The sequence below is a fragment of the Amblyomma maculatum genome, chromosome 1 (assembly GCF_055883805.1).
Source record: "Amblyomma maculatum isolate TAMU_Amacu chromosome 1, ASM5588380v1, whole genome shotgun sequence".
Classification (NCBI taxonomy): domain Eukaryota; kingdom Metazoa; phylum Arthropoda; class Arachnida; order Ixodida; family Ixodidae; genus Amblyomma; species Amblyomma maculatum.
This window is the reverse complement of record NC_139344.1, coordinates 186,457,947-186,485,303: the sequence shown is the minus strand read 5'-3', so window position 1 is coordinate 186,485,303 and position 27,357 is coordinate 186,457,947. Positions and strand designations below refer to the sequence as shown.

Below are 27,357 nucleotides of genomic sequence, written 5' to 3'. Positions count from 1 at the left end.
AAGTAGTCTCCCGCCATCACATAACCCGACGGCCGGTCACTCCATGTAGCCTGCAACCTGCAAGATAGCATCTGCCAGAGCCCTGCTAGTGATTTTTCGCTCACAGCCCCGACGGTGGATTTTCTGGCGAACGGCACCTTTAACGCCATGGCGTCAAAACGACATGTGACCTACTGCCAGGTCAGGATTCGATGCCGAACTGTTGGAAGTTAGAGTGGCTGCTACTGGGAATGGAAAATTGTTAGCGCTATTCTATGGCCGAAATTGGGGGAAGGAAATGTAGAGGAATAAAAGATTGAGAAGTAAGAGAGCCTGAGACTCGGGCACTTTGCCTGTAACTTGACTTGTCGCAACAGTGCTCTCACTGAAGCAAGGTGAGCAGTGTGGTGGAGCCACGCTTAAAAGAAGACCTTCAACTACAATTAAACCGCTCATACACCTTTTCATGTATATTAGCCGACGTGGAAAGGGCAGCGTCAATTCGAAAGCCCACTTGTCACGTACAACACCGTCACGTCACAGCCTTCTGCAACAAGCGGCAAGCAAGCTTGAATCGCTCGTCCAAGAACATGTTTATTTATTATCGGATACAGGGGGGTGTTACGTAATAGCCCCGACATTTGTTATTGCTCGGGAGAGTGGAGGCCTCCTAACGCGGCAACTTCCTCTCCATTTGGCCCAGCATGTGAACCAGACCCGCGACCATGGATGCGCTCAGGTCCAGGTCCCCGCTCTGGATTCCGGACACGGAGTCGGCCTCCGAGTGGCGCATGTCGTCGTGGAAGTACCAGGCCGTGTTGAGGCCGGCCACGGGGACGCCGGCCTCGCGCCAGTAGCGCAGATCAGGCGCGCCGCCGCCACGTGTCATCCCGCTCGCGTCGATGGTTTCGAACTCCTTGAGCATTTCGCGCACGATGCATACAGTGTCGTTGTTGCGCACATTGGACAGCGCCAGACCCGTGGGCGCGAATGCCGCTAGGTCCAGCTCCAGCGCCATGGTCGTGCTGCTGCTGTCGGCCGCGTAGCGCCGGAAGAACTCGGTGGCCCCCTCCATTCCCTGCTCGCGCGCCGTCCACACGACGAAGCGCACCGTGCGCTTGGGGCGGAGCTCCAGCCGCTTGAGCGCCGACAAGGCGCGCCACACGATGAACACGGCGGCCGCGTTGTCGGCCGCGCCCTGGCCGATGTCCCAGCTGTCGATGTGTGCGCCGACCAGCACGTACTGCGCGCGCAACGACAGCACACTGCAGTGACACGACTTGTAGCAACATAGAACCCCTTCTTCCTATATAAAAGAGTGCATTTCCTAGCTGCACAGGGGACTTTCCCTTGGGTAAGCATAGTAGGTGTTCTAACATGTCGCAACATAAACCTTCGGCGTGAACACTGGCCACAAAGGATGGTGGCACATGTTCCCAAGGTATGGGCGCTCAGAAATGCGACAGCTATGGCCCCATGGCTAACGTTGACCTGGCTGCAGGAACATTCAAAGGGGAGCAGGAGATGTTGCTGTCGCTTCACCCTGGAGAATGTGTACAAGATTGAAACATATATATATATATTTTTTTTTTATAAAACTTGAAAATGCCCGCAGCAGATATTCGCAATAGAGGCAACTACTAACTCACGGGGGCTGCTTCAGGAGCCTAAATTGACAATCAGGGCGCTGATGACAGTTGGAGGCTCTCATTCTTTCTTATTTTTCAAAATTTTCTTTCTTCGTTTTTTAGTGCTGTCTGTTCATGAGAGTGTAAGCTATCAATCCGAGAGCAAATCACTTCCGCTCGTTATTGCACGCGTAATGTTTTGCCTATGGTCTAATAGTGCGGACTTAAGCTGGGCAATATTTTACATAGTTTCTTGGCTCTCTCGTCCTGCACACACACACAAAAAAAGGGTGAGGGTAGTCCTATCGAGGTGTTTGCTTTCATTGTTTTTTCACACACAAAAAAAATTTAGGCCCCTTACCCTAGGAATACAACAGCGAAATGGCAGCTGCTGCTGAAATGAGGCCCTTCAACCGATGACGTCACATTTAATCTAATCTCTGGATAACCCCCAGCATCTTCCATACTCCCACGATGTTACGCTATTAGGTGTAGGAGTACTGATCATGCTGTCATTTAAATCGGTCGGCGCCATTCGCTGGAGAGCCTCCTTTGACGGGCATCTGGCGCTTCGCTCTTCAGTTGTATTCGGCCATAGCTGTTTGCCGAGATCGTTATGGCAATGATGTTGACTGTCGCTCATGACTTTACAAACACGAAGCAACATATAGCCTTTGGACGATCGTGCGGACACGCAACTGATCGGTCTATACGGCCGTCGTTATGTACACCGTCTGTGTAGGTGGCTTTTGAGTCACCTAGTTGTGCTTATATAACTGTTTACAGGTCGTTATTTTAAAGCCTGCGAGAGATGCGCCGGTGCGGTCTGCGCGGGAGGATTGTACATCAAGGCAGACTTTATATACCTGATAGAGCTCAGTGATGAAACGATTAATTAACTAAAATAACGAATCAATTTTTATACCTTTCTATCTCTAATTTCAGGAGCTAACATTGCATTAAGAAGTGAAATGCCAGGAACATAAAAGCCGGGTTTATTTTTTAAATTTTCTTTATCGACAATAGAGTCAGGAATATTTACCACCAAAAATGCATATCTTCTAGCTGGGGACGGTTGGCTTTATGTAATGCAAATTTCTAAAATTGCGTCGTTTGCACTTATAATATAGCAAATACGGATGTCCTTCGGCTATTTTATGCCGTAGAAGCACGACAATATTGCTCCTAGCGGCGCCATTAGAAAAAAAAAAAGAAAGAAAAAGAAGCGTGCATTGCAGTAATCCAAGTTTACGAGCTAAAAATGCGTATTTGTGACGTTAAATATTCCGAAATGCATTGTCGATAAAGAAAATTTAAATACTGGGCCCACTTTCTTATGTTGACATCTTTGAATTCTTTAACGTGATGATGGCCTCTGAGATGAAAAATAAAAGAAGTTGATTTGCTAATTTTAATTCATTAATTGTTTCATCACTCAGCTCTATCACGTTCACCCCTGAGCAAAAGTGGAGAGACCACGCCACCCACTGGAATTATTATTTTTCGGTTTAAAAATATGCACCTGACAAATATGCTTGGGCAAGATGGCAAGCATATTAGTTAGGGTACCCTATGCATAACTTAGAGATCACCGGTACCAGTCAGCGACGCCGCTCGTGTTCTCTGCCAAATGTACCAGGAAATTTCTCGTGCATTGAAGGCTTCTTGACACAGCGCCAAAGGACAATGAACAAACAAAAATTTCCAAGCGACACGAACTTTTTCTGCCTAGCTTTTTCCGCGCTTTTCTTGCGCTGCGTGAGTGTGAACGCGCAATAGCTCGCACAGTTCTCCGTTCACGACTTCAGCGGAGCGGTCGCGTTCGAACGCTGGGCCGGATTATATAGCAAAACTGTTGAGGTCACCTCCTTGGGGTACTTTGTTCCCTTCCACTCGACGACTATGTTTCTCGAGACGACTTGTTGCGGCTCGCCGGGGTCCATGCGCATGTAGACGAGCACTTCCTGTCCTGCAACCAAGCGATACTTTTCAAGCATGGCCCAATGGGCACGCGCGCACATACAAAGAAAGGACAGCGCTCTTACGAAACAATTGAAGCCATAGCAGGCTGTGTTCCCAAAGCTGAAGCGCTGCAATCCTGTCGAAAAGGTGGCACTCAAAAGCACGAAGCGACTCACAAATATTGTTCATCAACGTCCTGACCGAGGTCTTCTTTCTTTTATTGCGAAGGCAATATACTGCTCGCAGTTTTAGCCTTCAGCGAGGAACGACGGAGACAACCATTGACCTTTGACCTATAGACGACCCCCGTAGACGGCCCCAAGCTGACAGGAGCTGCCAACTTGGGTCTCTCGTTTCACATGAGACGGTAATGCCAGAATCAACCTGACAGGACCCTGGCATTCACGTTACGCCTAGAGCCCAATAAGGCACGTTCATACGGGTTGGTTAAAAAGGGACTTTATATGTGGGCTGACAGGAGCTGACAACTTGGGTCTCTCGATTCACATGAGACGGTTATGCCAGAATCAACCTGACAGGACTCTGGCATTCACGTTACGCCTAGAGCCCAACAAGGCACGTTCATACGGGTTGGTTAAAGAGGGACTTTATATGTGGGCTGACAGGAGCTGCCAACTTGGGTCTCTCGTTTCACATGAGACGGTTATGCAAGAATCAACCTGACAGGACCCTGGCATTCACGTTACGCCTAGAGCCCAACAAGGCACGTTCATACGGGTTGGTTAAAGAGGGACTTTATATGTGGGCTGACAGGAGCTGCCAACTTGGGTCTCTCGTTTCACATGAGACGGTAATGCCAGAATCAACCTGACAGGACCCTGGCATTCACGTTACGCCTAGAGCCCAATAATGCACGTTCATGCGGGTTGGTTAAAGAGGGACTTTATATGTGGGCTGACAGGAGCTGACAACTGGGGTCTCTCGTTTCACATTAGACGGTTATGCCAGAATCAACCTGAGAGGACCCTGGCATTCACGTTACGCCTAGAGCCCAATAATGCACGTTCATACGGGTTGGTTAAAGAGGGACTTTATATGTGGGCTGACAGCAGCTGCCAACTTGGGTCTCTCGTTTCACATGAGACGGTCATGCCAGAATCAACCTGACAGGACCCTGGCATTCACGTTACGCCTAGAGCCCAACAAGGCACGTTCATACGGGTTGGTTAAAGAGGGACTTTATATGTGGGCTGACAGGAGCTGCCAACTTGAGTCTCTCGTTTCACATGAGACGGTTATGCCAGAATCAACCTGACAGGACCCTGGCATTCACGTTACGCCTAGAGCCCAACAAGGCACGTTCATACGGGTTGGTTAAAGAGGGACTTTATATGTGGGCTGACAGGAGCTGCCAACTTGGGTCTCTCGTTTCACATGAGACAGTTATGCAAGAATCAACCTGACAGGACCCTGGCATTCACGTTACGCCTAAAGCCCAACAAGGCACGTTCATACGGGTTGGTTAAAGAGGGACTTTATATGTGGGCTGACAGGAGCTGCCAACTTGGGTCTCTCGTTTCACATGAGACGGTTATGCCAGAATCAACCTGACAGGACCCTGGCATTCACGTTACGCCTAGAGCCCAACAAGGCACGTTCATACGGGTTGGTTAAAGAGGGACTTTATATGTGGGCTGACAGGAGCTGCCAACTTGGGTCTCTCGTTTCACATGAGACGGTTATGCCAGAATCAACCTGACAGGACCCTGGCATTCACGTTACGCCTAGAGCCCAACAAGGCACGTTCATACGGGTTGGTTAAAGAGGGACTTTATATGTGGGCTGACAGGAGCTGCCAACTTGGGTCTCTCGTTTCACATGAGACAGTTATGCAAGAATCAACCTGACAGGACCCTGGCATTCACGTTACGCCTAGAGCCCAACAAGGCACGTTCATACGGGTTGGTTAAAGAGGGACTTTATATGTGGGCTGACAGGAGCTGCCAACTTGGGTCTCTCGTTTCACATGAGACGGTAATGCCAGAATCAACCTGACAGGACCCTGGCATTCACGTTACGCCTAGAGCCCAACAAGGCACGTTCATACGGGTTGGTTAAAGAGGGACTTTATATGTGGGCTGACAGGAGCTGCCAACTTGAGTCTCTCGTTTCACATGAGACGGTTATGCCAGAATCAACCTGACAGGACCCTGGCATTCACGTTACGCCTAGAGCCCAACAAGGCACGTTCATACGGGTTGGTTAAAGAGGGACTTTATATGTGGGCTGACAGGAGCTGCCAACTTGGGTCTCTCGTTTCACATGAGACAGTTATGCAAGAATCAACCTGACAGGACCCTGGCATTCACGTTACGCCTAGAGCCCAACAAGGCACGTTCATACGGGTTGGTTAAAGAGGGACTTTATATGTGGGCTGACAGGAGCTGCCAACTTGGGTCTCTCGTTTCACATGAGACGGTTATGCCAGAATCAACCTGACAGGACCCTGGCATTCACGTTACGCCTAGAGCCCAATAAGGCACGTTCATACGGGTTGGTTAAAGGGGGACTTTATATGTGGGCTGACAGGAGCTGCCAACTTGGGTCTCTCGTTTCACATGAGACGGTTATGCCAGAATCAACCTGACAGGACCCTGGCATTCACGTTACGCCTAGAGCCCAATAAGGCACATTCATACGGGTTGGTTAAAGAGGGACTTTATATGTGGGCTGACAGGAGCTGCCAACTGGGGTCTCTCGTTTCACATGAGACGGTTATGCCAGAATCAACCTGAGAGGACCCTGGCATTCACGTTACGCCTAGAGCCCAATAATGCACGTTCATACGGGTTGGTTAAAGAGGGACTTTATATGTGGGCTGACAGCAGCTGCCAACTTGGGTCTCTCGTTTCACATGAGACGGTTATGCCAGAATCAACCTGACAGGACCCTGGCATTCACGTTACGCCTAGAGCCCAACAAGGCACGTTCATACGGGTTGGTTAAAGAGGGACTTTATATGTGGGCTGACAGGAGCTGCCAACTTGGGTCTCTCGTTTCACATGAGACGGTTATGCCAGAATCAACCTGACAGGACCCTGGCATTCACGTTACGCCTAGAGCCCAATAAGGCACGTTCATACGGGTTGGTTAAAGAGGGACTTTATATGTGGGCTGGCAGCAGCTGCCAACTTGGGTATCTCGTTTCACATGGGACGCTTATGTTAGAATCAGCCTGCCAGGACCCTGGCATTTCGTTACCCCTCTAGGCCACTGAGGCACATTCATACGGATTGGTTAAAGCGGGGCTTTATGTGTGGGCTCGGGAAGAAGAAGAAGAAAAAAAAAGAATTAGAAGAATGCTTGGTCACCCGCAGCTATTGCTTCCGCTCAATATTCGGTGCAGTAGCGTTGAACTCTTCAAATTTGTTTTGGCCACTACTGACACAGGAACCTCAACGAAACCTAAGTTTCGTAATGTGAAGAAACTTTTTCCTGGAATGTTCCAGTGATAGTATGCCTACCGTTTAAATTAGAAACTGCGGCGACATTTATCTATCCGAAGTGCGGTCTTCATACCTTCCTTTCTCGATAAATTCTACAGTGTTATATTCCCACTCTGTTGTGGCCGCTGCCGCTGTACAAAAACCAAAGAGCAGATAGAGCCAACCCATTGCTGTTTTCACTTCACGTCAACACTGCTGCTAAATTCCGGCTGCTATTCATGTGCAAGGTTGCTAAATGCCGGCTGTTATTCACGTGCAGGGTCATTAATGATAAGAATGAACACGATCCCTCCTGTTCAAGTTGAATACCAGCTCCGTATAGCGTCACGTGAGAACTGTATCACCACGATTGCGCACGCGTAGAGAGCAAAAACATGAAAGGCTCCCACGCTGCCTTCACTTTCTCGTTAGTTTACAGATCTTTGAGATCTGACACCCTAATAAGGGATGCACCCTAAGGAGATGATTCTATACTTAACTGGCACGTGCACACCTGTATTGTAAATCTATTGTGCGCCTGTTGTGAAATCCTGGCAATCTAGATGACTCCTTACATAGCAACACCTCACTTCCAAATTGGAGTGGAGTTGGGGCTACCATGAGCGTGAAATGAAGCGCCAACATAACTTGAACGCTGCGCTATTCGCCGTTATCGAGGAGAAAAACCAACTGCTCTTGTATAGAGCGTCTCGTTTTTAAGCAAATAACTTTGTTTTCTGTCCCTATTTAGCTCTGATAGTACGGTAAAGGTGCAAACAATCAATTCGAGCATAACATTAAGGCTTATGCATATTGCGTGAACTGCCACGATACGTACAGGCTTGCTCCTGTTCCGTTCGTGCCACTTGCATTAAGGGACGAGCATGTGTTCCTCCCGTCGTCAGCCCAGTGAAGAGCTCAGGAACTGGAGAGCTCCAGCCGCGGCCCCTATTGTCGTTCGTTTGTAGGCTTCAAAACTGCGTCCACAGTTTTCTCATTATTCTGGCTTAACCTGACAGTGAGACTACACTGTAAAAAATGTGCGTGATATTACAGGTACTTTTAAAGAAAATTTCTGTCCTTATACAGAGAATATCTGTTCTACTTCATTGACCGAAATAACGGTCACGAAAAAAACAGTAATTTTCTGTTTTCCGACCGAAACCTTGGTTGGAAGGCAAAAAATTCGTCATATATTTGTCGTCTGTTCTATTTTCTACCGGAAACTGGTTTTTACCTGAATAGTAGGTAAATTCTGAATCGAAAGCGAAATGGTATGACAACCCCGAAGGCGCTGTCCGACGATCGGCTGCGTAACCATCTCGATTCGAAAGAAGATAACTAGTGGCGCCACGTTGAGGTCCGTTGTTGGTTGGCTCCCTGCTACAGTGGTATCTGTTACGGATTTTTCCACTTAGACAACGGCAGTTGCGCGGCCAACTTTATGGGTGCCATCGAGTATTCGCAGAGAGATATTTCTGAGATGTAGTTGGCAAGGCTTTCGCCTTAAAAATGGTCTTCATTAAAAAACATTGGCGCTTACCGCAATTTTGTTGTTGTTACAGGCAGAAAAACATGTCAAATGAAAGAAGAGTAAAAAAACAACTATTTGCATCATTCTTTTAACTGCGACTGAAAAATAAAAATAAAAACAGAAAACGCTCTATAACAGAACGTTTTTTGTCAATTTACAAAACCTTTCTATCATTTCTAAACAGAAAAAAAAACTGTAAATTCAAAGCAAAATTAAAAGCAGAAAACATAATACAACATCAAATTTCTGGCAGGACAGCGGCCAGAAAATTTCTGCATTCTTCAACAAAAATATTTTACAGTGTATGCTCGAAAATCAGCTGTCAGGGCAATCTCATCTTCAAGACAGTGCCGACTCTCAGCTCCGTTAAGGTAATCTGTTTTCGGGGTGAATCAACCTCAGAAATTAATATGACGGCTAAGCTGACTGTCTAAAAAAGCTGTTTTGTCACTCTGATTCAAGATGAGGGCACACTTATTTTTTGGCTGCACTCAAGAGACTATGTCTGCAAACCATGCACCACAATTTGGTCCATACTTCGGTCGACCATGCGCGCAAGCAGGTCGGCGTCTTGCTTGGTGAGCACCGCGGCGGCGATGCGCGGCGCGTCTTTTTCGTAGCCCGTGAGTCCTGCGAAGAGGGCTGTTCCGGTTAGCGGCTCCGGTGCACGGAACAGTGCTCCCAGTGCACCAAGCCGCGCAGCTTTCGAGGTTCCCTTTAGCAAGTAGCCGGCGTAGCTGCCATGTCCTTTCCACTCCGGCATGTACAGCACAATGTGGCCGCTGACCTGCGGCGGTCAGTGCAGATGCGTGAGCCGCCAACGGTCGGGACGACACCTCGTCGCATGGCATTAAGTCACTCAGTCCAGAACCTGCACCAAAAACTCACTGAAATACATTACTGCTGATACGTTGTTGTACTGAAAAACTGTGATCCAGTGCCAGCGCAACCACATGGTTAATACCTGGTGATTGTGGAAAAACTTGTGGAAAAAAAGTGACCTTTTCAGGAAGCCGCTAAGGGCGGGCTTCCTGAAAGCACAATACTTCAAAACCACTCGAAAAAGCTACGCATGGCCTCCACGCTTGAGCTAAACCAAACTATATCAATGACGTCTTTGTGGAGACGTTTTTCAGAACCTTCTTCAAGCGGTATTGCTCATGAACACATTAAGGAAATATGCGAATGCTCAAGTTTTTCAAGTTAAAGAAAAAGAAAAACAGGTAATAACAGCTAGCCATCTCGTTCAATACCATTATAGTGAACTGCTGTCATATGTTCACAAAATTCTGATGTCCATCCTTTGCTTACTTGCATAGCTTGGCAAAATCACGTGTGCTCAGTCAGGCTCACTCAGCAAAATTTGGTCCATCTGCGAGCTCACTCTCACTCAGACTCACAAGGCCCGGACTCACTCACACTCATGAACTCAAACTCCCGCAAGCTGCGACTCACTCGAGCGCACTTAGACTCATGAACTCAAACTCACGCATGATGACGATTCACTCGGGCTCAATCAGACTCATAACTAATCTGGGCTCACTCACTCATTTTTGACACACGACTCATCTGCGCTCGCTCACTTCGACTCATGACTCATCTGAGCTCAGTCTCATCTGGACTCACTCATAATCATCATCATCATCATCATCAGCCTGATTATACCCACTGCAGGGCGAAGGCCTCTCCCATATTTCTCCACTTAACCCGGTTCTGTGCTAGCTGCATCCACTTGACCCCTGCGAACTTCTTAATCTCATCCGCCCACCTAACTTTCTGCCGCCCCCTGCTACGCTTTCCTTCCCTTGGAATCCAGTTTGTTACCCTCAGCGACCATCGGTTATCCTCTCTTCGCACTACATGTCCTGCCCATGTCCATTTCTTCCTCTTAATTTCTACTAGAATGTCGGTAACTTGAGTTATTTCTCTGACCCACTCTGCACGCTTTCTATCTCTTAATGTTACCCCTACCATTTTTCGTTCCATAGCCCTCTGGGTTGTCCTCAACTTAAGTAGAACTCTCTTGGCTAGCCTCCACGTTTCAGCCCCATAGGTGAGTACAGGCAAGATGCAACTGTTGTATACTTTCCTCTTGAGCGATACCGGTAAGCTGCTAGTCATAATCTGCGAGTGCTTGCCAAATGCACTCCATCCCAATCTTATTCTTCTTGTTATTTCCTTTTCGTGGTCCGGATCTGCGGTTACTACCTGTCCTAAATAGACATATTCTCCTACTACTTCCAGTATTTCGCTACCTAATGTAAACTGCTGTTCCTTCCCGAGGCTGTTGAACATTACCTTAGTCTTCTGCATATTGACTTTCAAGCCTACCTTTCTACTTTTCCTGTCTAGGTCATCAATCATTATTTGCAGTTCATCCCCCGAGTTGCTTAGCAAGGCAATGTCATCAGCAAATCGCAGATTACTGAGGTATTCTCCATCTACCCTTATCCCTAACTGCTTCCATTCCAAGTCTCTGAATACTTCCTCTAAGCAAGCTGTGAATAGTACTGGGGAGATTGTGTCTGCTTGCCTAACACATTTCTTTATGGGAATTTTGTTACTTTCTTTATGCAGAACTATGGTTGCTGTGCAGCCACTATATATGTCTTCCAGCACTTTCACGTACGGCTCGTCTACCCCCTGATTTCGCAATGTCTGCATCACCGCCGAGGTTTCAACTGAGTCAAATGCTTTTTTCGTAATCAATGAATGTTATGTATAAGGGCTGGTTATATTCCGAGCATTTTTCTATCACCTGATTGATGGTATGGATATGATCGATAGTAGAGTACCGTTTCCGAAACCCTGCTTGATCCTTTGCTTGATTGCAGTCTAAGGTTGTCCTGATTCTATTAGCGATTACCTTAGTAAATACCTTATACGTAACAGACGGTAAGCTGATCGGTCGGTAATTTTTAAGGTCCTTAGAGTCCCCTTTCTTGTGAATGAGGATAATGTTTTCATTCTTCCATGGTTCCGGTACCGCCGATGACACCAGGCACTGCGTATATAGGGTGGCCAGATTTTCTAGCACGATATCCCCCCCGTCCTTCAGCAAATCTGTAATTATCTGATCCTCTCCAGCTGATTTCCCCCTTTTCATAGTTTCTAGTGCTTTCTTGACCTCGTCCTTCGTCACTGGTGGAACATCTGACTGGACTCACTCATTTCAACTCAACTCACGACCCATTTGAGCTGACTCATTTCGACTCATTGGGACTCACTCATCATAGACTCACTCATTTCCACTCTCGACTAACAACGAGTGACGCTCCTCAAGTTTGTACAGGCAGGCGGAAGGCAGTACAGAGAAAAACGCAGCAAATAAATAGAAAAAATGTGAAACATTACATGATTAGACTGTTTTCTTCAGTAATGAAGGAGTTGAAAGGTTACAGGAAAAGGAAAAAATATGGTAGGGATTATCTCTTTTAAGCTGATTATAGTACGAAAGCTTGGTCTTTTTAGCTATGGCACGGGCCCAATTTTTGATATGGCTATAGCCGATTTGGTGATTGCCGTCTCGTCGGGCACAGTCAATAATGGTTGGATACCAATTATAAAGGTGAAACTTCGAAGACGGCCTGGGCCAAATTCTGGTAATGGTCATGGCCAACTTTATAGGTAACCATAGTGTCGAAGATTTTCAATGCAATTAGGAACTGATCCCTTTTGATGTAAATTCGCCAAAATCAAATTTCGAGGGTTGGTAAACCATGTGTGACCCAAACAAAAATTTGGAGGTCACCATCGTGTTCGTCGTAATCGAATCATGTTGTCCGTTCATTTGGTCCGAAATCGGCTCAAGTGAATCTACTGGGATGAGGGGACCAAATTTGAGGATGGGCCCGGTCAAATTTGGAGGTAACAATCTTGTTCGGCATAGTCATATTAAATTGGACAGATTTTCGCACAAATCAGTCGAGGTCAAATTTCGGTGGTAAGTGGGCAAAATATAAGGCGGCCCTGGAGGTCATCATCGTGGTCGCCGTAGGCGAATTGTGTTGGACAGGTTTTGGACTAAATCGACCGAAGCAAAATTTCAGCTATGCAGGAATGCGTTTAAATTACCCAAGTACGTAGCCACGTATTTGTAATCTCATCAAACAGCCTACCCAATTAGAGCAATGGCTCACAAACAGAAATATCGGACAAGATTCGTGGTCTGTGGTGGTGAGCTGATGACTTCTTTCGCAATAAGAAAGAACATTAAAAATGTGGTTACACAGTGGTCTCTTCGAACTTCATTAGCCTGATATTATTAGCTATGCACGGCTAGCCTGGCTCGTTCGCATCGCTGTGCACCAATGAGCAGCTAATCCGTGAAATAATTTGCGAGATATTACGAAGTAAATACACAGCAAAGGAAGAACTATATAGCCACCGCAATACAACACGCCAACGAGAACAAATGTTCGATTAACATGCATTAATCGCCACAGTCAAAATAATTGCTTAACAAAAAACAACGAAATTGGTCTACATCATCAGCTCACCAAGAAGCGTATTCATTATTCAAATTACAAAGGCAATTCGAGTCCGCTAAGATCTAATTAGCGACTTGTGCCCATTACTCACTCGATCACTTCAGATCATGATTCTTCAACCTCTGAGCAGGAATTCATTTGATTTCATAGGAACTTTCTAGGTCGGACTCGGCAAGCTCAGATCATAATCTGAATGCGTGTCTGACTCACTCACGTCTCAGATCATGATCTAAATGTGAGTCCTGACTCACGGCTCAGATCACGATCTGAGTGTGAGTCCGGACTGTCTCACAACTCAGATCATAATCTGAGTGTGAGTCCGGACTCACTCACGACTCAGATTATGATTTGAGTGTGCGTCCGGGCTCACTCACGACTCAAATCATGATCTGAGTATGAGTCAGGATTCACTCACGACTCAGATCATGATCTGAATGTGAGTCCAGACTCACTTACGACTCATGATTCACTCAGGACACGAGGGAGTCGACTCATGAGTGAGTCCACCGGCCTGTGCTTACTTGTCTGTATAAGTTCAATTCAGTTCAGTCGTTCAGTCGTGTCCGACTCTTCGTGACCCTATGGACCATGTCATGCCACGCTTTCCGGTCTCTCACTATCTTCCTAACATCACATAACTTCATCTGCAGTGCCTCGAGGATGCCGTCTAACCACCGTGTTCGCTGCCTACCCCTTCTCCGGCGACCCTCAACCTTTCCCAACATCAAATCTTTCTCCAGCGACTCCTCTCTTCTCATCAGATGACCAAAGTAGCTGAGCTTTAACTTTAGAATTTGACCCTCCAATGAGCAGTCAGGGTTTATGGTCGACAATATCGACTGATTTAATCTTCTGGCAGTCCAAGGAACTCTCAAGAGTCTTCGCCAGCACCACAATTCAAACGCGTCAATTCTTCGGCGGTCAGCCTTTTTCACAGTCCAACCCTCGCATCCGTACATCACAACTGGAAAGACCATAGCACGAGTTATACCTAAGATTAAAATCTTTTATTAGCCATATACAATATCTTAACCGCTGTTGCGTGAGGCCCACAACTTACGAAACGATTTGCAATAATGGAACGTACATGTTGGCTGTAGCGCAGCTACACCTCTGCAGAAACAACTGCCCTTTTACTCTCGAGTAAATGTAAAAGTGATAACTTCGATATCAGTTGAGGTCATATTCGCATATTTTCCAAGGACTACATTGTGAACAACTGCCGTCTGTCATTTCACAGTCTACATCAAAATGAATTGCACCACAAATTTCAGCAATACAGCTGAAATAAATGACTGCCGAAATCCAAATATTATGCAATACACAACACTACTAAAATTTGTTCAACCCGGTGCCTGTTCATGCTTTCCCGTTGCGCTGAGAACTTTTGGAAAGTCTTAGACTAAAAAGACTGTGTTGTACGTGTTTCGTCCCTCTCGCTGACGTATCTATATTTATACACAGTGGTAAGTTGGGCCTTGTCAGCCATCAACAAGCGCACGCTGTCGGCTATAGCTAAATTTGCTCCGTAGTTGTTTGGCTTCGCCTTACCGCATGTTGAAGTACATTCAAAACCTCGTAAAAAACGAGGCAGATGGGCCTTTATTCAGTCACTCGACGGGTGGCTGCAAATCTTCCGCATTTGATGCTTCACGGCTATTGTCCCGCGTCCCGCAAGAGATACAAAAATCTTCAAAAATGCCGCGCATTTCACACTTTACAATTATTGTTCGGCAGCGGATTTCAGCTGCATGATACTTTTAGGATGCGTTAGCTTCGAGCCCTCCAAGCTTCCGAAAAAAGTCAGCTAGACGCGCTTCCGTTCTTCAGGCGAGCTTATGAGCATTCTGCCCTTTGTGGCCCCAACTCATCATGTGTTCTTCACGCATTTGCAGGATGCCGCTACCTGAGGTTTTGTTCACGCGATAAAATTAGTTGATGAGTGCTTCTGGCAGAAGTTCAAAATAGTTTTGCGCAATTCCATGCTTTTGTATACCCACATGTTGGTCTAAGAGTTCCTTGTACGCAATTTTGGTTAGCCTGGCCTGCCATTGTTTTATACTTTGGGCAGCCTCATCTTTTGTTACATGTTGTATACGCTCATCCTGATGGCTACCATATGGCATCTATTCCAGAACCTTTTCACGCAACATTGCTTGAGTGTGTCAGTGATTTTGCAGCACAGGGCTACATGTTTTATTAAGGCTTTAGTAGCTTCCTTCCCATATTAGGTTGCGTGCGTTACTCATAAAAACTTTCCCTTTCTCTCTCTCTCCCTCTGAAACTTGTGGGTAGTTCATCGAATGCGCCATTTATTAGCCTCTGTTTAGCCCCATGTCTTTCTGCAGCCGGCGATCTGCTTCAAACTCAGCTTTGCGAAGGTGCCTACAGTCTTCACTTACTGTTCTCTTGCTAAGCAATTGTGAAAGTTCAATTCACTTTCATTCTAATTTTACACTGTGAATTGGACGGCACAAATGTTTTTCTGTTAAGGAAGGATTTTGCAATCTGCATGTTGTCCTGAAATGAGTCATCTTTAAAAGTCAAGTTTAACATTCGTAGTTTATTTTATGTGACTGGTTTTGATACATACTTGCGATACATTACAAGTAAAAGTTTTGCAACTGTGCTATAGGTCGTCTAACATTTTTTGCCATTGCTGTGCACTTCATTGTTGGACTTCCATACTGATATTTTGCTTTTCTGTGACCTCTTAATGGACAATTTTATTTTTGTTTAGTAAATAAACAAGATCTTCGTTCATGCCTATACTGTGTTGGACCGGCCGCTTCACGTTAATTCATCACAAGCTGTCTGGATGGGTGCCTACCAAACAGAAGTTCGTATAGTTTATACCGGTTACATTGTTTTTCCTTGTCCTGAGCACGTTTGTATATTCAGTACTTTCTAGGAGTATATATTATAGCTTTCCACTGAGAATAAAATGCGTAATTTATTAACTGACGCTATTTGTTTTTATAAGCATGCAACAATTAACGCTTATGAACTGAAAATTAGCTGCCTTATTTTTAAATACTTGTAACAAAACAAAAAACATTTATGAACTGAAAAACAGCTGTCTGGTTCATTCTTGTTTGCTTTGGTTTTTGCTATCGTGAATGCTATCTGTAGTTCTGCGATGACAGAATATTTGGTTCGGTTTATGGGGTTTAACGTCCCACAGCGACTCAGGCTATGAGAGACGCCGTAGTGGAGGGCTGCGGAGTAATTTCGACCACCTGGGGATCTTTAACGTGCGCTGACATCGCACAGCACACGGGCGCCTCTCCGCTTCGCCTCCATCGACATGCAACCACCGGCGGTCGGCTTCAAAACAGAGCACTCCAGTACAGTAGTCGGGCATCTTAACCCCTGCGCCACCGCCGCGGGGCGACAGAACATATATATAATGCAGTTACCCTCCTAAACCTTTGATCCTATAGCAGCCATTGCAGCAGCACATCATGTTTGCATCAATCACCTATATTTGCAGAACACACTGTAACAGACTCCTCACAAAACAGTTCTTGTGCGACATGTCTCGTAACTGGTAAGGACACAATTGAAAGCAAATATCCTGCACTGTTCAAACATTTTTGTCTACCATATAAGTGCGTCAGAAAAATTTGCTGCTATGTTCTCTGCTGTCCCGGTTGGCTGGAATTAATCCTGTTCAGCAGCCCAAGGAACATAAGGGCTGTGCAAAAAAATCTTATTAATAGGCAGCAGATCCCGTTTCTTCCGCGCTATTCGGTAATGTTTTTTTGCTTTTTTTTTCGGGCGTACATATTTGCACAATTACTATGTTTTTAGAAGTTTACAAGGTGTCGCAGTAAAACTCTTTTAGCTCTTTTAGATGACACATTACGTTGTTTTATGTTATCCTCGACTACAGGATGTTTTCGAGACTAGCACAGCTATATGGAAGCTCATATTACGCTTCTCTTAAATGTCAGAATATCTTGGCGTAGATAACTTCTAGATTTCTGCTAACACTTTTTTGTTTCATGAGTAGAGTTAGGAGGCGGTTGCAGAAGATGCAGACATGGATTTCATGCAACATTTGCACTGTAGCAATAATAGAAGAGATTTCGTTAGCACTCAACTGTCAGGCTGCCGTCCAGAGTGAATATGCTTGTCTATGGGGCGTACAAGGGTGAGCTGAATTATTGTGATTGACAGGTGGTGCAGTACATTTCCTTTTGACTCCGCCACTTATAATTGTAATCATGCATGCGGTGAATTCTTGCGGCATTCTGCAACAGTTTTGGCGGTTAAAAGCAATCTAGCTGCAGTCTATTTCTGCAGTCACTGCTCGTTTGATCAGGCGTATTTTCTTTCAGTGATCACACTGCATCTTAGAGGGTGGTTCAGCACAGTTCTTTAACCCGTCGCTCTCCAAATAGCCAAGCCACAGGAGTCGAACGTGTCTGAGTATTGAATTGCCTTGAGTGGCCATGAAACATGCTCAAAACGTATCATAGGCTTTCGACGTGGAAAGACACTGCTTCCTGAATCTCCTCCTATAGTGGAAATCTTTTTTTTTTTTTTTGTGCGTTTTGGTGTAAGCAGTTTTACCGAGTGGCGGTAGAAATTTACCCTTCGCCCTCTTCGCACCTATCCTTCTATCGAGCGGCGCCTCCGCACCGGCCCCACCCAGTGAAATGCCATCTTTGACATGTCGTCCTTTTATTTTTACCTGGCAAAGCAGCTGTTTCCAGCCACGGCACATGTGACTGGCAGGCCTGGGTGACGTTGCCGGGCCACGCTTCGCCTGTTTGTGATTTTATATTGTTTCGATTTAGTTGCTAAGCGCCGGCGTGCATCCTCTCTTCATCCCTGTATTTTTTTTTTTTTTTTTTGTGTGCATTGGAATGATGTTTAACTAGGCGATTTAGGTGCTCCGTGACGTTTACGAGACGCCTCAAGATATTTGAAAACCGGCATGTCAATGCGAAGGAAACAGTAGGTCAACTTTGGCGCAGAATTTCTTCATATGCTTTGTGCTTTGTGTGGATGCGCAACACTTAGCGGGGATGTTCATGACAACGAGATCGGACGATCTGGTGCGTTTATTTACTCCGCTCAGAAAGTATTGCAGCGCCCCTCTAATAACTACGAATGGAGAAGGAAGACGCTCATCAAATTCTTGATCTTGGATTCCACAAAAGAATGCGCAGAATAACTAGTTACTCATACAATTTCCTGCTCGCCTATGCGACGTCTTTACGGTGCACACCCACAGTTTCTAGAAAGTTCCCACTTGATAGGTGGCGATAACGAATTAGATGAACTGGCTTCGTGGTGCTTTTCTGGTCCAACGACGTGACAGCCAGAGTGACGTCGGTGTAAGCCATCCTTCACAGATGCAGCGTACCGGAAAACATGGGTCGCACATACGCTCGTGTATACAGAAGCGATTAATATCCAGAGCGGGCTCCAGAGTGAACGCAGGAGCCACACTCTCGGAACACCTTCTCTACCCTGCCCCTTCCACATTTTTGCTAACGTTGGCGGCAACCAGTATCAGCAGCAGCTCTTAATAGCGCCATGAAAATCAGGACCAAATGCATACCTATCTGGAAATCACGTCACGTTATCTTACCTGGTAGCGTGCTTGCCGAAATCATGAATAGAGGTGAAACTTACAGGGAGTATTCTTGCAACATTTTTACATCAGACTGCTTAAAAACGCGAAAATATTCTCTTTTTTGAGAGCAGCTGAAGAGAAAAATACTTAGCAGCTGTGTCTTGCCGATACTCACCTGTGGGTCACAAGCGTGGAGGCAGACGAAAAGGGGTAAATGCCGGACAGAACAATGCAGAGAGCTATAGAAAAGAGAATGAAAGGTGAAACGTTACAAGACAAAAAGCGCGCAGAGCGGCCCAGGGGACAAACACGAGTTACTGGCGTTTTAGTCGAGACTAGAAAGAACTGGGCAAGGCGTGTAATGAGATGACAAGATAGCCGATGGTTCCCAAGGGTGACAGATTGGATTTCAAGAGAAGGTAAATGTAGCTGGAGCGGCAGAAAATTAGGTGGGCGGATAAGATTAGAAAATGACTGTAGCTGACACAGCACCCGGCTAACTAAAGGGATATGGTAAGCCTTTGTCCTGCTGTGGGGTGGAGTTAGGCTGGTGATGAACGCGCTTTTTGAGAATTCGACAAGATGAAATGATTGCACTACACGAAGCCGGCATGGGAAAGCATGTGGCATCTTGTTACGCGATAGCATATACAGCGGATTGGGTTGAAAATGCGTCGCCGTCGCCGCCGCCCAGGGCTGTGACAAACGTGTTTGAAAAACTATGCACGTGATTTCGTATCAAAGTCTAACGCAAGCGCTCCTTTAATAGCGTTGAGGATGGTGTCGTACCAGTTCTCTTCCATTCAGCATCCATCTGCTTATTAAGCAGAAGGCTAGTTCGCGACAGCGATTCAAACGGCGGTCGGTGTGTTAGTTAGAGCGCGGGATTTTCGAAGGCGGGCTTCTTGCGGTGCGAGATATAACCAAAGTTTTTTGACCCGCAAAGCCGACGTTTAACGCGCTCTGGAAATTCTTAAAACTGATATGGCTGTTACTTATTGCCGATCACAAATTTCTAATTACAATCAGAATCCCAACTTTATATTTATTTAAAAATTAATTATCAGAAAGCAGTTGACTAGATTAGAAATTTACATCATTCCTCTGTCTACTAATGTCCGTCAACAGTGGTGCAATTGTGCTGTGGAAGTCGTCTTCGCATCTCGACATATTTTTAAAATTTTTTAAAACACATTCATAAAAAATTTCGAGACACTTAGGACCGCCTGCGTGTACGAAGGCGAAAGAGCTCGCTCGTGCAGCTACAGCCGATACGAAAACGCGTGCTGCTCCAGGTCACGCGGTGCAGGGAGGTGATTATATAAGGCATACGACTGGATGCTCATAAGTCGGCTCGACCCCTTCATGGATCACTGCCTTGTCGTGGCGGAGGGGCTTGCGAAACTCGATGAAGTCGTGAGCTCTGCTGTGTAGGGACACCCAAGATAGACAGATCACGGCAGAGAGTTCTGACAAAATGTGATTTACTGGAGAAGGTAATGGCAACCCACTCCAGTATTTCCTGCCAAGAAAACCCTATGGCCAGTCACAATACCAATAATGATATGGCGCCGGAAGATGAGCCCCCCAGGTTGGAAGGCGTCCCACATGTTACTGGGGATGAACAAAGGGCGATTCCTAGTAGCTCCAGGACGAATGAAGCGGCTGGGCTAAAGCCAAAAGGACGCTCAGTTGTGGATGTGTCCGGAAGCGACCGGAAAGTTCGATGTTGCAAGGAGATATATCACATAGCAACGTGGAATGTAATATCTATGACGCAAGGTAAACTGGATGTCGTCAAGCGAGAAATGGACAGATTGAACATTGATATCTTGGGTATCAGCGAGCTCAAGTGGACCGGAATGGGAGAATTTAATTCCGGCGACCATTATGTCTTTTATTGTGGGCACGAATTCAGGAGAAGGAATGGGGTCGCTCTCATAGTAAACAGAAGAATGGGCAAAGCAGTCTAGGGTGCAACCCCAAAAATGACCGAATGATTTCACTTCGGATCCAAGGTACCCCTTTCAACATAACCGTTATCCAAGTCTATGCACCAACCACTACTGCTGAAGAAGCTGAAGTTGAGAGATTTTATGCTGACCTGCAATGTCTTTTAGACCGCACTCCATCATCAGACATCCTTTTTCTCATAGGAGATTGGAATGCTAATGTGGGGAGAGAATAAATATCTAGAATTACAGGCAAGTTCGGTCTTGGGGAGCCAAATGAAGCTGGGCAGAGGCTAGTAGAGTTATGTCAAGAAAACAACCTGACCATAGCGAATACTCATTTTCAACAGCACCAGAGGCGCCTGTACACATGGACTTCACCGGACGGTCTGTACAGGAATCAGATTGATTATATTCTTTGCCGGCAGAGATGGAGAAGCGCTATACAAGCAGTAAAAACAAGGCCTAGGGCCGATCGTGGCACCGATCATCAGCTTCTTGTTGCCACATTTAAGCTTCGATTGAGGAAAACGCAGAAAACTAGAAGGCCTTTCAGGTATGATCTGGATCAAATTCCATCAGAATACGCTACGGAAGTGAGGAATCGATTTCAAGAATTAGATCTAGAAGAGATGTGGACTGAAGTTCGAGATATAATACAAGAAGTTGCTACTAAGGTAGTTCCAAAGCAAAAGAAATACCAGAGAGTAAACTGGTTATCTGAAGAGGCTTTGCAAATTGCTGAGGAAAGGAGTATGGCAAAAGTTATGGGGAAAAAAGAAAGATACAAGGTTCTCAGTGCGGATTTTCAGAAAATAGCAAGAAGAGATAAGAATGCCTTCCTGAACACACAGTGCCAAGCAGTTGAGGACAACAGCCAACTGAGGAACACAAGAGCTCTGTAAATGACAATCAAAGATATCAAAGGAAGCTTCTGTGCTAAGATGGGCGCGATAAAGTCCAAACGCGGCAGGAACCTCACTGAAGCCTCAGAGATAAAGAAGAGGTGGCAGGAATACACAGAAGAACAGTACAAGAAGGACCCGGATGTGCAAACCCAACATAAGACGGTTGTGATTACTGATCTCGAGCCGGGCATCCTGAAGAGTGAAGTTGAATGGGCCTTAGCCAGCCTTGCTAAGAACAAAGCTAGCGGAATTGATGGCATTCAAGCTGAGTTGCTTCAAAACCTCAAACATGACGACGCTGTTAACGTTCTGTATACATTATGCCAGCAAATAGGGACAACCCTGCAGTGGCCACAGGATTAGAGGAGGTTAGTTTACATCCCCATCCCAAGGAAAGACAGTGCCAAAGATTGTTCCAACTATCACACGATCGCGCTTATTTCGCATGCTAGCAAGGTAATGTTGAAAATTCTCCAAGGTAGGCTACAGCGGTATGTGGATCGGGAGCTTCTGGACGTGCAAGCTGGGTTTCGCAAGGGCAGAGGAACTAGAGACCAGATTGCCAACCTTCGCTGGATCATGAAAAAAGCAAGAGAGTTCCAGAAACCCATCTACTTCTGCTTTATTGATTATGCGAAAGCGTTTGACTGCGTAGATCACAGCAGACTGAGGCAAGCTTTCCAAGAGATGGGAGTTCCAATTCACCTCATCTGTCTCCTCAGGAACCTGTATGAACGGCAAGATGCCCCAGTCATAACTGGGCATGGTCTTACTGATTGGTTTCCGATTGAGAAAGGAATGAGCCAAGGCTGCATAGTTTCGCCCTGCCTATTTAACCTATATGCTGAGTGCATCATGAGGAAGGCCGGTCTGGACGAGTCTTCAGCTGGAATGAAGATTGCTGGGAAACGTATCAACAACATTAGATATGCGGATGATACCACTTTAATGACAGAAAGTGAAGTGGAACTCAAGAGCTCTGACCGCCTAGTAAAGAGCAGAGACATTACACTGCCAACCAAGATCCGTATAACTCGTGCTGTGGTCTTTCCAGTTGTGATGTATGGATGCGAGAGTTGGACTGTGAAGGAGGCTGACCGCCGAAGAATTTACGCGTTTGAATTGTGGTGCTGGCGGAGACTCTTGAGAGTTCCTTGGACGGCCAGAAGATCACATCCGTCGATATTGTCGACCATGAACCCTGGCTGCTCATTGAAGGGTCAAATTCTAAAGTTAAAGCTCAGCTACTTTGGTCATCTGATGGGAAGAGAGGAGTCGCTGGAGAAAGATTTGATGTTGGAAAAGGTTGAGGGTCACCGGAGAAGGGGTAGGCAGCGAACGCGATGGTTAGATGGCATCCTCAAGGTGCTGCAGATGAAGTTATGTGATGTTAGGAAGATAGTGAGAGACCGTAAAGCATGGCGTGATATAGTCCATAGGGCCACGAAGAGTCGGACACGACTGAACGAATGAACTGAACTGAAGTCGGCTCGAATACCTATCGAGCAACTAGACTAGCAAGTGCATCTCAATTAGACAGCAAAATGGTAGGACACAAACGCTGCACGAATAACGGTTGCAACACAATTTCGATGCGATAGCGATCAAGCCTAGAGCCATATCTAGAGTCTACTAGTGACGCCTTAAAGGGCCCATAAAATCTTTTTACTAAAACTAAAAACGCGCACGAGCATTAAGGATCCCATCAATCGTATCAGCAACGCAGACATGTTTAAACTGGCTTCATTAGCAAATAATGCTCCTCCTCATCCCCCTGCTCAGGCCTGCTCACAAGAAAAGAAAATTATGTAGAAAACAAGCCATGGCGGTGCCCCCCCCCCCACACCTCGTTCCGCCCACGTAACTTGGGAGCGTCCAATGGGCGGACGCGCCCAGCAAGCCCCAGTAACGTCATAGGGAGGTTTACGCGCAGAGGTATGCTGCCCAAATCTGTTGCGAGCGGTCGCCAGGGGCACTTTTTGAAAATTATTTGAATATTATAGACTCCACGCAAAGCTTTCAAATTTGGCTCAAGTACTCATAGCACAAGGACCACCTCTACGGAATTCTTGAGTTGTAAATGGTGGTGGTGGTGTGGTTTATTGTTAAATAGATATGAGCACAAAAAACTCAGTCCAAGAAAAAAATGCTAACCGCCATGGAAACAGCTAGTTTCCGAAGTGTTATTCATGGGACTACACGTGTCACTTCACATTCATCTTCTTTAGATCTTCTCATTGTCAATTATGAAAACGCGTTTCTTGTCGGTCACATTGCAACCGACGTAAGTGACCACCCTTCCTATTTTCGTTCTTCTTCTTAAACAACCTATACCTAAGCCTGATGTGAGTGTCAGTCGGCAGATCCTCTCCCAAAACTGCCTCGATCAATTCAGCAACCGAGTTTCACTTGCGAATTGGAATCATGTTTTCCAGAACACAACACCCGATGATGCATATGATCGATTCCTTCAACTCTTTCTCCCAATCTATAATGATTGTTTCCCTATTGTCGAGATAATACCCTCAAAAAAGGCACGAAAACCATGGACGACTCCTCGCCTAGTACGAGTGGTAAAAACGAAACAACTTGTTTGCAACTTTCATAAAAAGTAAAGCTCCCGAAGTCATAGCCAGTCATAATTCCTTGCGGAACCGCTTAAACTATGAAATTTGATCATCTCGTACCACTAATTATAATAATTTGTTCAACATACCACCTCTCCCATAACCCCAAAGAAAAGTGGAGACACCTAAACAATATTCTAAATTGAAATAACTAACCTCAAGATCTTATGACCCTAGTAATTAATGTTCAGGAAATAGACGGCTCGTACCTCGCTAACGTTTTCAATAAGTATTTCTCTGAAGTTGGAAACAGTGTTCACTGCACAGGAATTTTTCGGTATATGGACGACAGACTAAGGGTATGAATGTTTTTGGAACCAGCAAGTAAGTTCAGTTCAGCTGAGTTGTTCAGTCGTGTCCGACTCTTCGTGACCCTATGGACCATGTCAAGCCACGCTTTCCGGTCTTTCACTATCTTCCTAACATCACATAACTTCATCTGCAGCGCCTCGAGGATGCCATCTAACCATCCCGTTCGCTGCCTACCCCTTCTCCAGTGACCCTCAACCTTTCCCAACATCAAATCTTTCTCCAGCGACTACTCTTCTCATCAATAGACCAAAGTAGCAGAGCTTTAACTTTAGAATTTGACCCTCCAATGAGTAGTCAGGGATTATGGTCGACAATATCGACTGATGTGATCTTCCGCCAGCACCACAATTCAAATGCGTCAATTCTTCGGCGGTCAGCCTTCTTCACAGTCCAACTCTCGCATCCATACATCACAACTAGAAAGACCATAGCACGAGTTATACGGATCTTGGTTGGCAGACTAATGTCTCTGCTCCTTACTAGGTGGTCAAGGCTAACCATGGCTCTCTTTCCCAGAAGAAGGCGTCTCCTAATTTCATGGCTGCAGTCTCCTTCCGTGGTAATCTTGGAGCCCAAGAAGAGGACATATGTCACAGCTTCCACTTCTTGTCCCTTGATGCTCCAGGACATTGATAGGGCAAGACGCCGTGTTCTTTGTCTTTTTAATGTTCATTTTAAGCCCAAACGTCTCACTCTCTTCTTGTAAGTGCATCAGAAATCTCTTGAGTTCCACTTCACTTTCTGCCATTAAAGTGGTATCATTCGCATATCTAAGGTTGTTAATACGTTTTCCAGCAACCTTCACTCCAGCTGAAGACTCGTCCAGACTGGCCTTCCTGATGATACACTCTGCATATAGGTTAAATAGGCCGGGCGACAGTATGCAGCCTTGCCTCACTCCTTTCTCAATCGGAAACCAATCAGTAAGACCATGCCCAGTTCTGACTGTGGCCTTTTGCCCTTCATGCAGGTTCCTGAGGAGACAGATGAGGTGAATTGGAACTCCCATCTCTTGGAGAGCTTGCCACAATCTGCTGTGATCTACACAGTCAAACGCTTTCACATAATCAATAAAGCAGAAGTAGATGGGTTTCTGGAACTCTCTTGCTTTTTCCATGATCCAGCGAAGGTTGGCTATCTGTTCTCTAGTTCCTCTGCCCTTGCGAAACCCAGCTTGCACGTCCGGAAGCTCCCGATCCACATACTGCTGTAGTCTACCTTGGAGGATGTTCAACATCACCTTGCTAGCATGCGAAATAAGCGCGATCGTGCGGTAGTTAGAACAATCTTTGGCACTGCGTTTCTTTGGAATGGGGATGTAAACTGACCTCCTCCAATCCTGTGGCCACTGCAGGGTTGTCCAAATCTTCTGACATAATGTATGCAGAGTGTTAACAGCGTCATGGTCCAGGTTTTGAAGCAACTCAGCTGGAATGCCATCAATTCCGCTAGCTTTGTTCTTAGCAAGGCTGGCTAAGGGCCCATTCAACTTCACTCTTCAGGATGCCCGGCTCGAGATCAGTAATCACAACCGTCTTATGTTGGGTTTGCACATCCGGGTCCTTCTGCAGTTCTTCTGTGTATTCCTACCACCTCTTCTTAATCTCTGAGGCTTCAGTGAGGTCCTTGCCTCGTTTGTCCTTTATCACGCCCAGCTTAGCACAGAAGATTCCTTTGATATCTTTGATTGTCTTATGCAGAGCTCTTGTGTTCCTTAATTGGCTGTGGTCCTCAACTGCTTGGCACTGTATGTTCAGGAAGGCATTCTTACTCTCCTTGCTATTTTCTGAAAATCCGCATTAAGAACCTTGTATCTTTCTCTTTTCCCCATACCATTCGCCATACTCCTTTCCTCAGCTATTTGCAAAGCCTCTTCAGATAACCAGTTTGCTTCCTTGCATTTCTTTTTCTTTGGAACTACCTTAGTAGCAACTTCTTGTATTATATCTCGAACTTCAGTCCACATCTCTTCTAGATCTAATTCTTGAAACCGATCCCTCACTTCCATAGCGTATTTTGATGGAATTTGATCCAGATCATACCTGAAAGGCCGTCTAGTTTTCTGCGTTTTCCTCAATCGAAGCATAAATTTGGCAACAAGAAACTGATGATCGGTGCCACAATCGGCCCTAGGCCTTGTTTTTACTGCTTGTATAGCGCTTCTCCATCTCTGCCGGCAAAGAATATAATCAATCTGATTCCTGTACAGACCGTCCGGTGAAGTCCATGTGTACAGGCGCCTCTGGTGCTGTTGAAAATGAGTATTCGCTATGGTCAGGTTGTTTTCTTGACATAACTCTACTAGCCTCTGCCCAGCTTCATTTGGCTCCCCAAGACCGAACTTGCCTGTAATTCTAGATATTTATTCTCTCCCCACATTAGCATTCCAGTCTCCTATGAGAAAAAGGACGTCTGATGATGGAGTGCGGCCTAAAAGACATTGCAGGTCCGCATAAAATCTCTCAACGTCAGCTTCTTCAGCAGTAGTGGTTGGTGCATAGACTTGGATAACTGTTATGTTGAAAGGGTGACCTTGGATCCGAAGGGAAATCATTCGGTCATTTTTGGGGTTGCACCCTAGACTGCTTTGCCCATTCTTCTGTTTACTATGAGAGCGACCCCATTCCTTCTCCTGAATTCGTGCCCACAATAAAAGACATAATGGTCGCCGGAATTAAATTCTCCCATTCCGGTCCACTTGAGCTCGCTGATACCCAAGATAGCAATGTTCAATCTGTCCATTTCTCGCTTGACGACATCCAGTTTACCTTGCGTCATAGATCTTACATTCCACGTTGCTATGTGATATATCTCCTTGCAACATCGAACTTTCCGGTCGCTTCCAGACACATCCACAACTGAGCGTCCTTTTGGCTTTAGCCCAGCCGCTTCATTCGTCCTGGAGCTACTAGGAATTGCCCTTTGTTCA

The 27,357-nt window shown here is 45.9% G+C and overlaps 1 protein-coding gene across 1 annotated transcript in view; it reads right to left on the bottom strand.

Moving 5' to 3' along the window:
* Window positions 1–649: 649 nt before the first annotated feature.
* LOC146205133 (carboxypeptidase Q-like) overlaps window positions 650–27,357 on the bottom strand; it is a 38,931-nt gene continuing 12,223 nt past the window's right edge. Inside the window, exons 3-5 of the mRNA XM_084606315.1 lie at window positions 9,087–9,336; window positions 3,473–3,576; window positions 650–1,222 (exon numbers count right to left, since the gene is read on the bottom strand). Of these exons, the coding sequence (XP_084462441.1) occupies window positions 650–1,222; window positions 3,473–3,576; window positions 9,087–9,336 (927 nt within the window). The remainder of the gene's footprint in view (window positions 1,223–3,472; window positions 3,577–9,086; window positions 9,337–27,357) is intronic.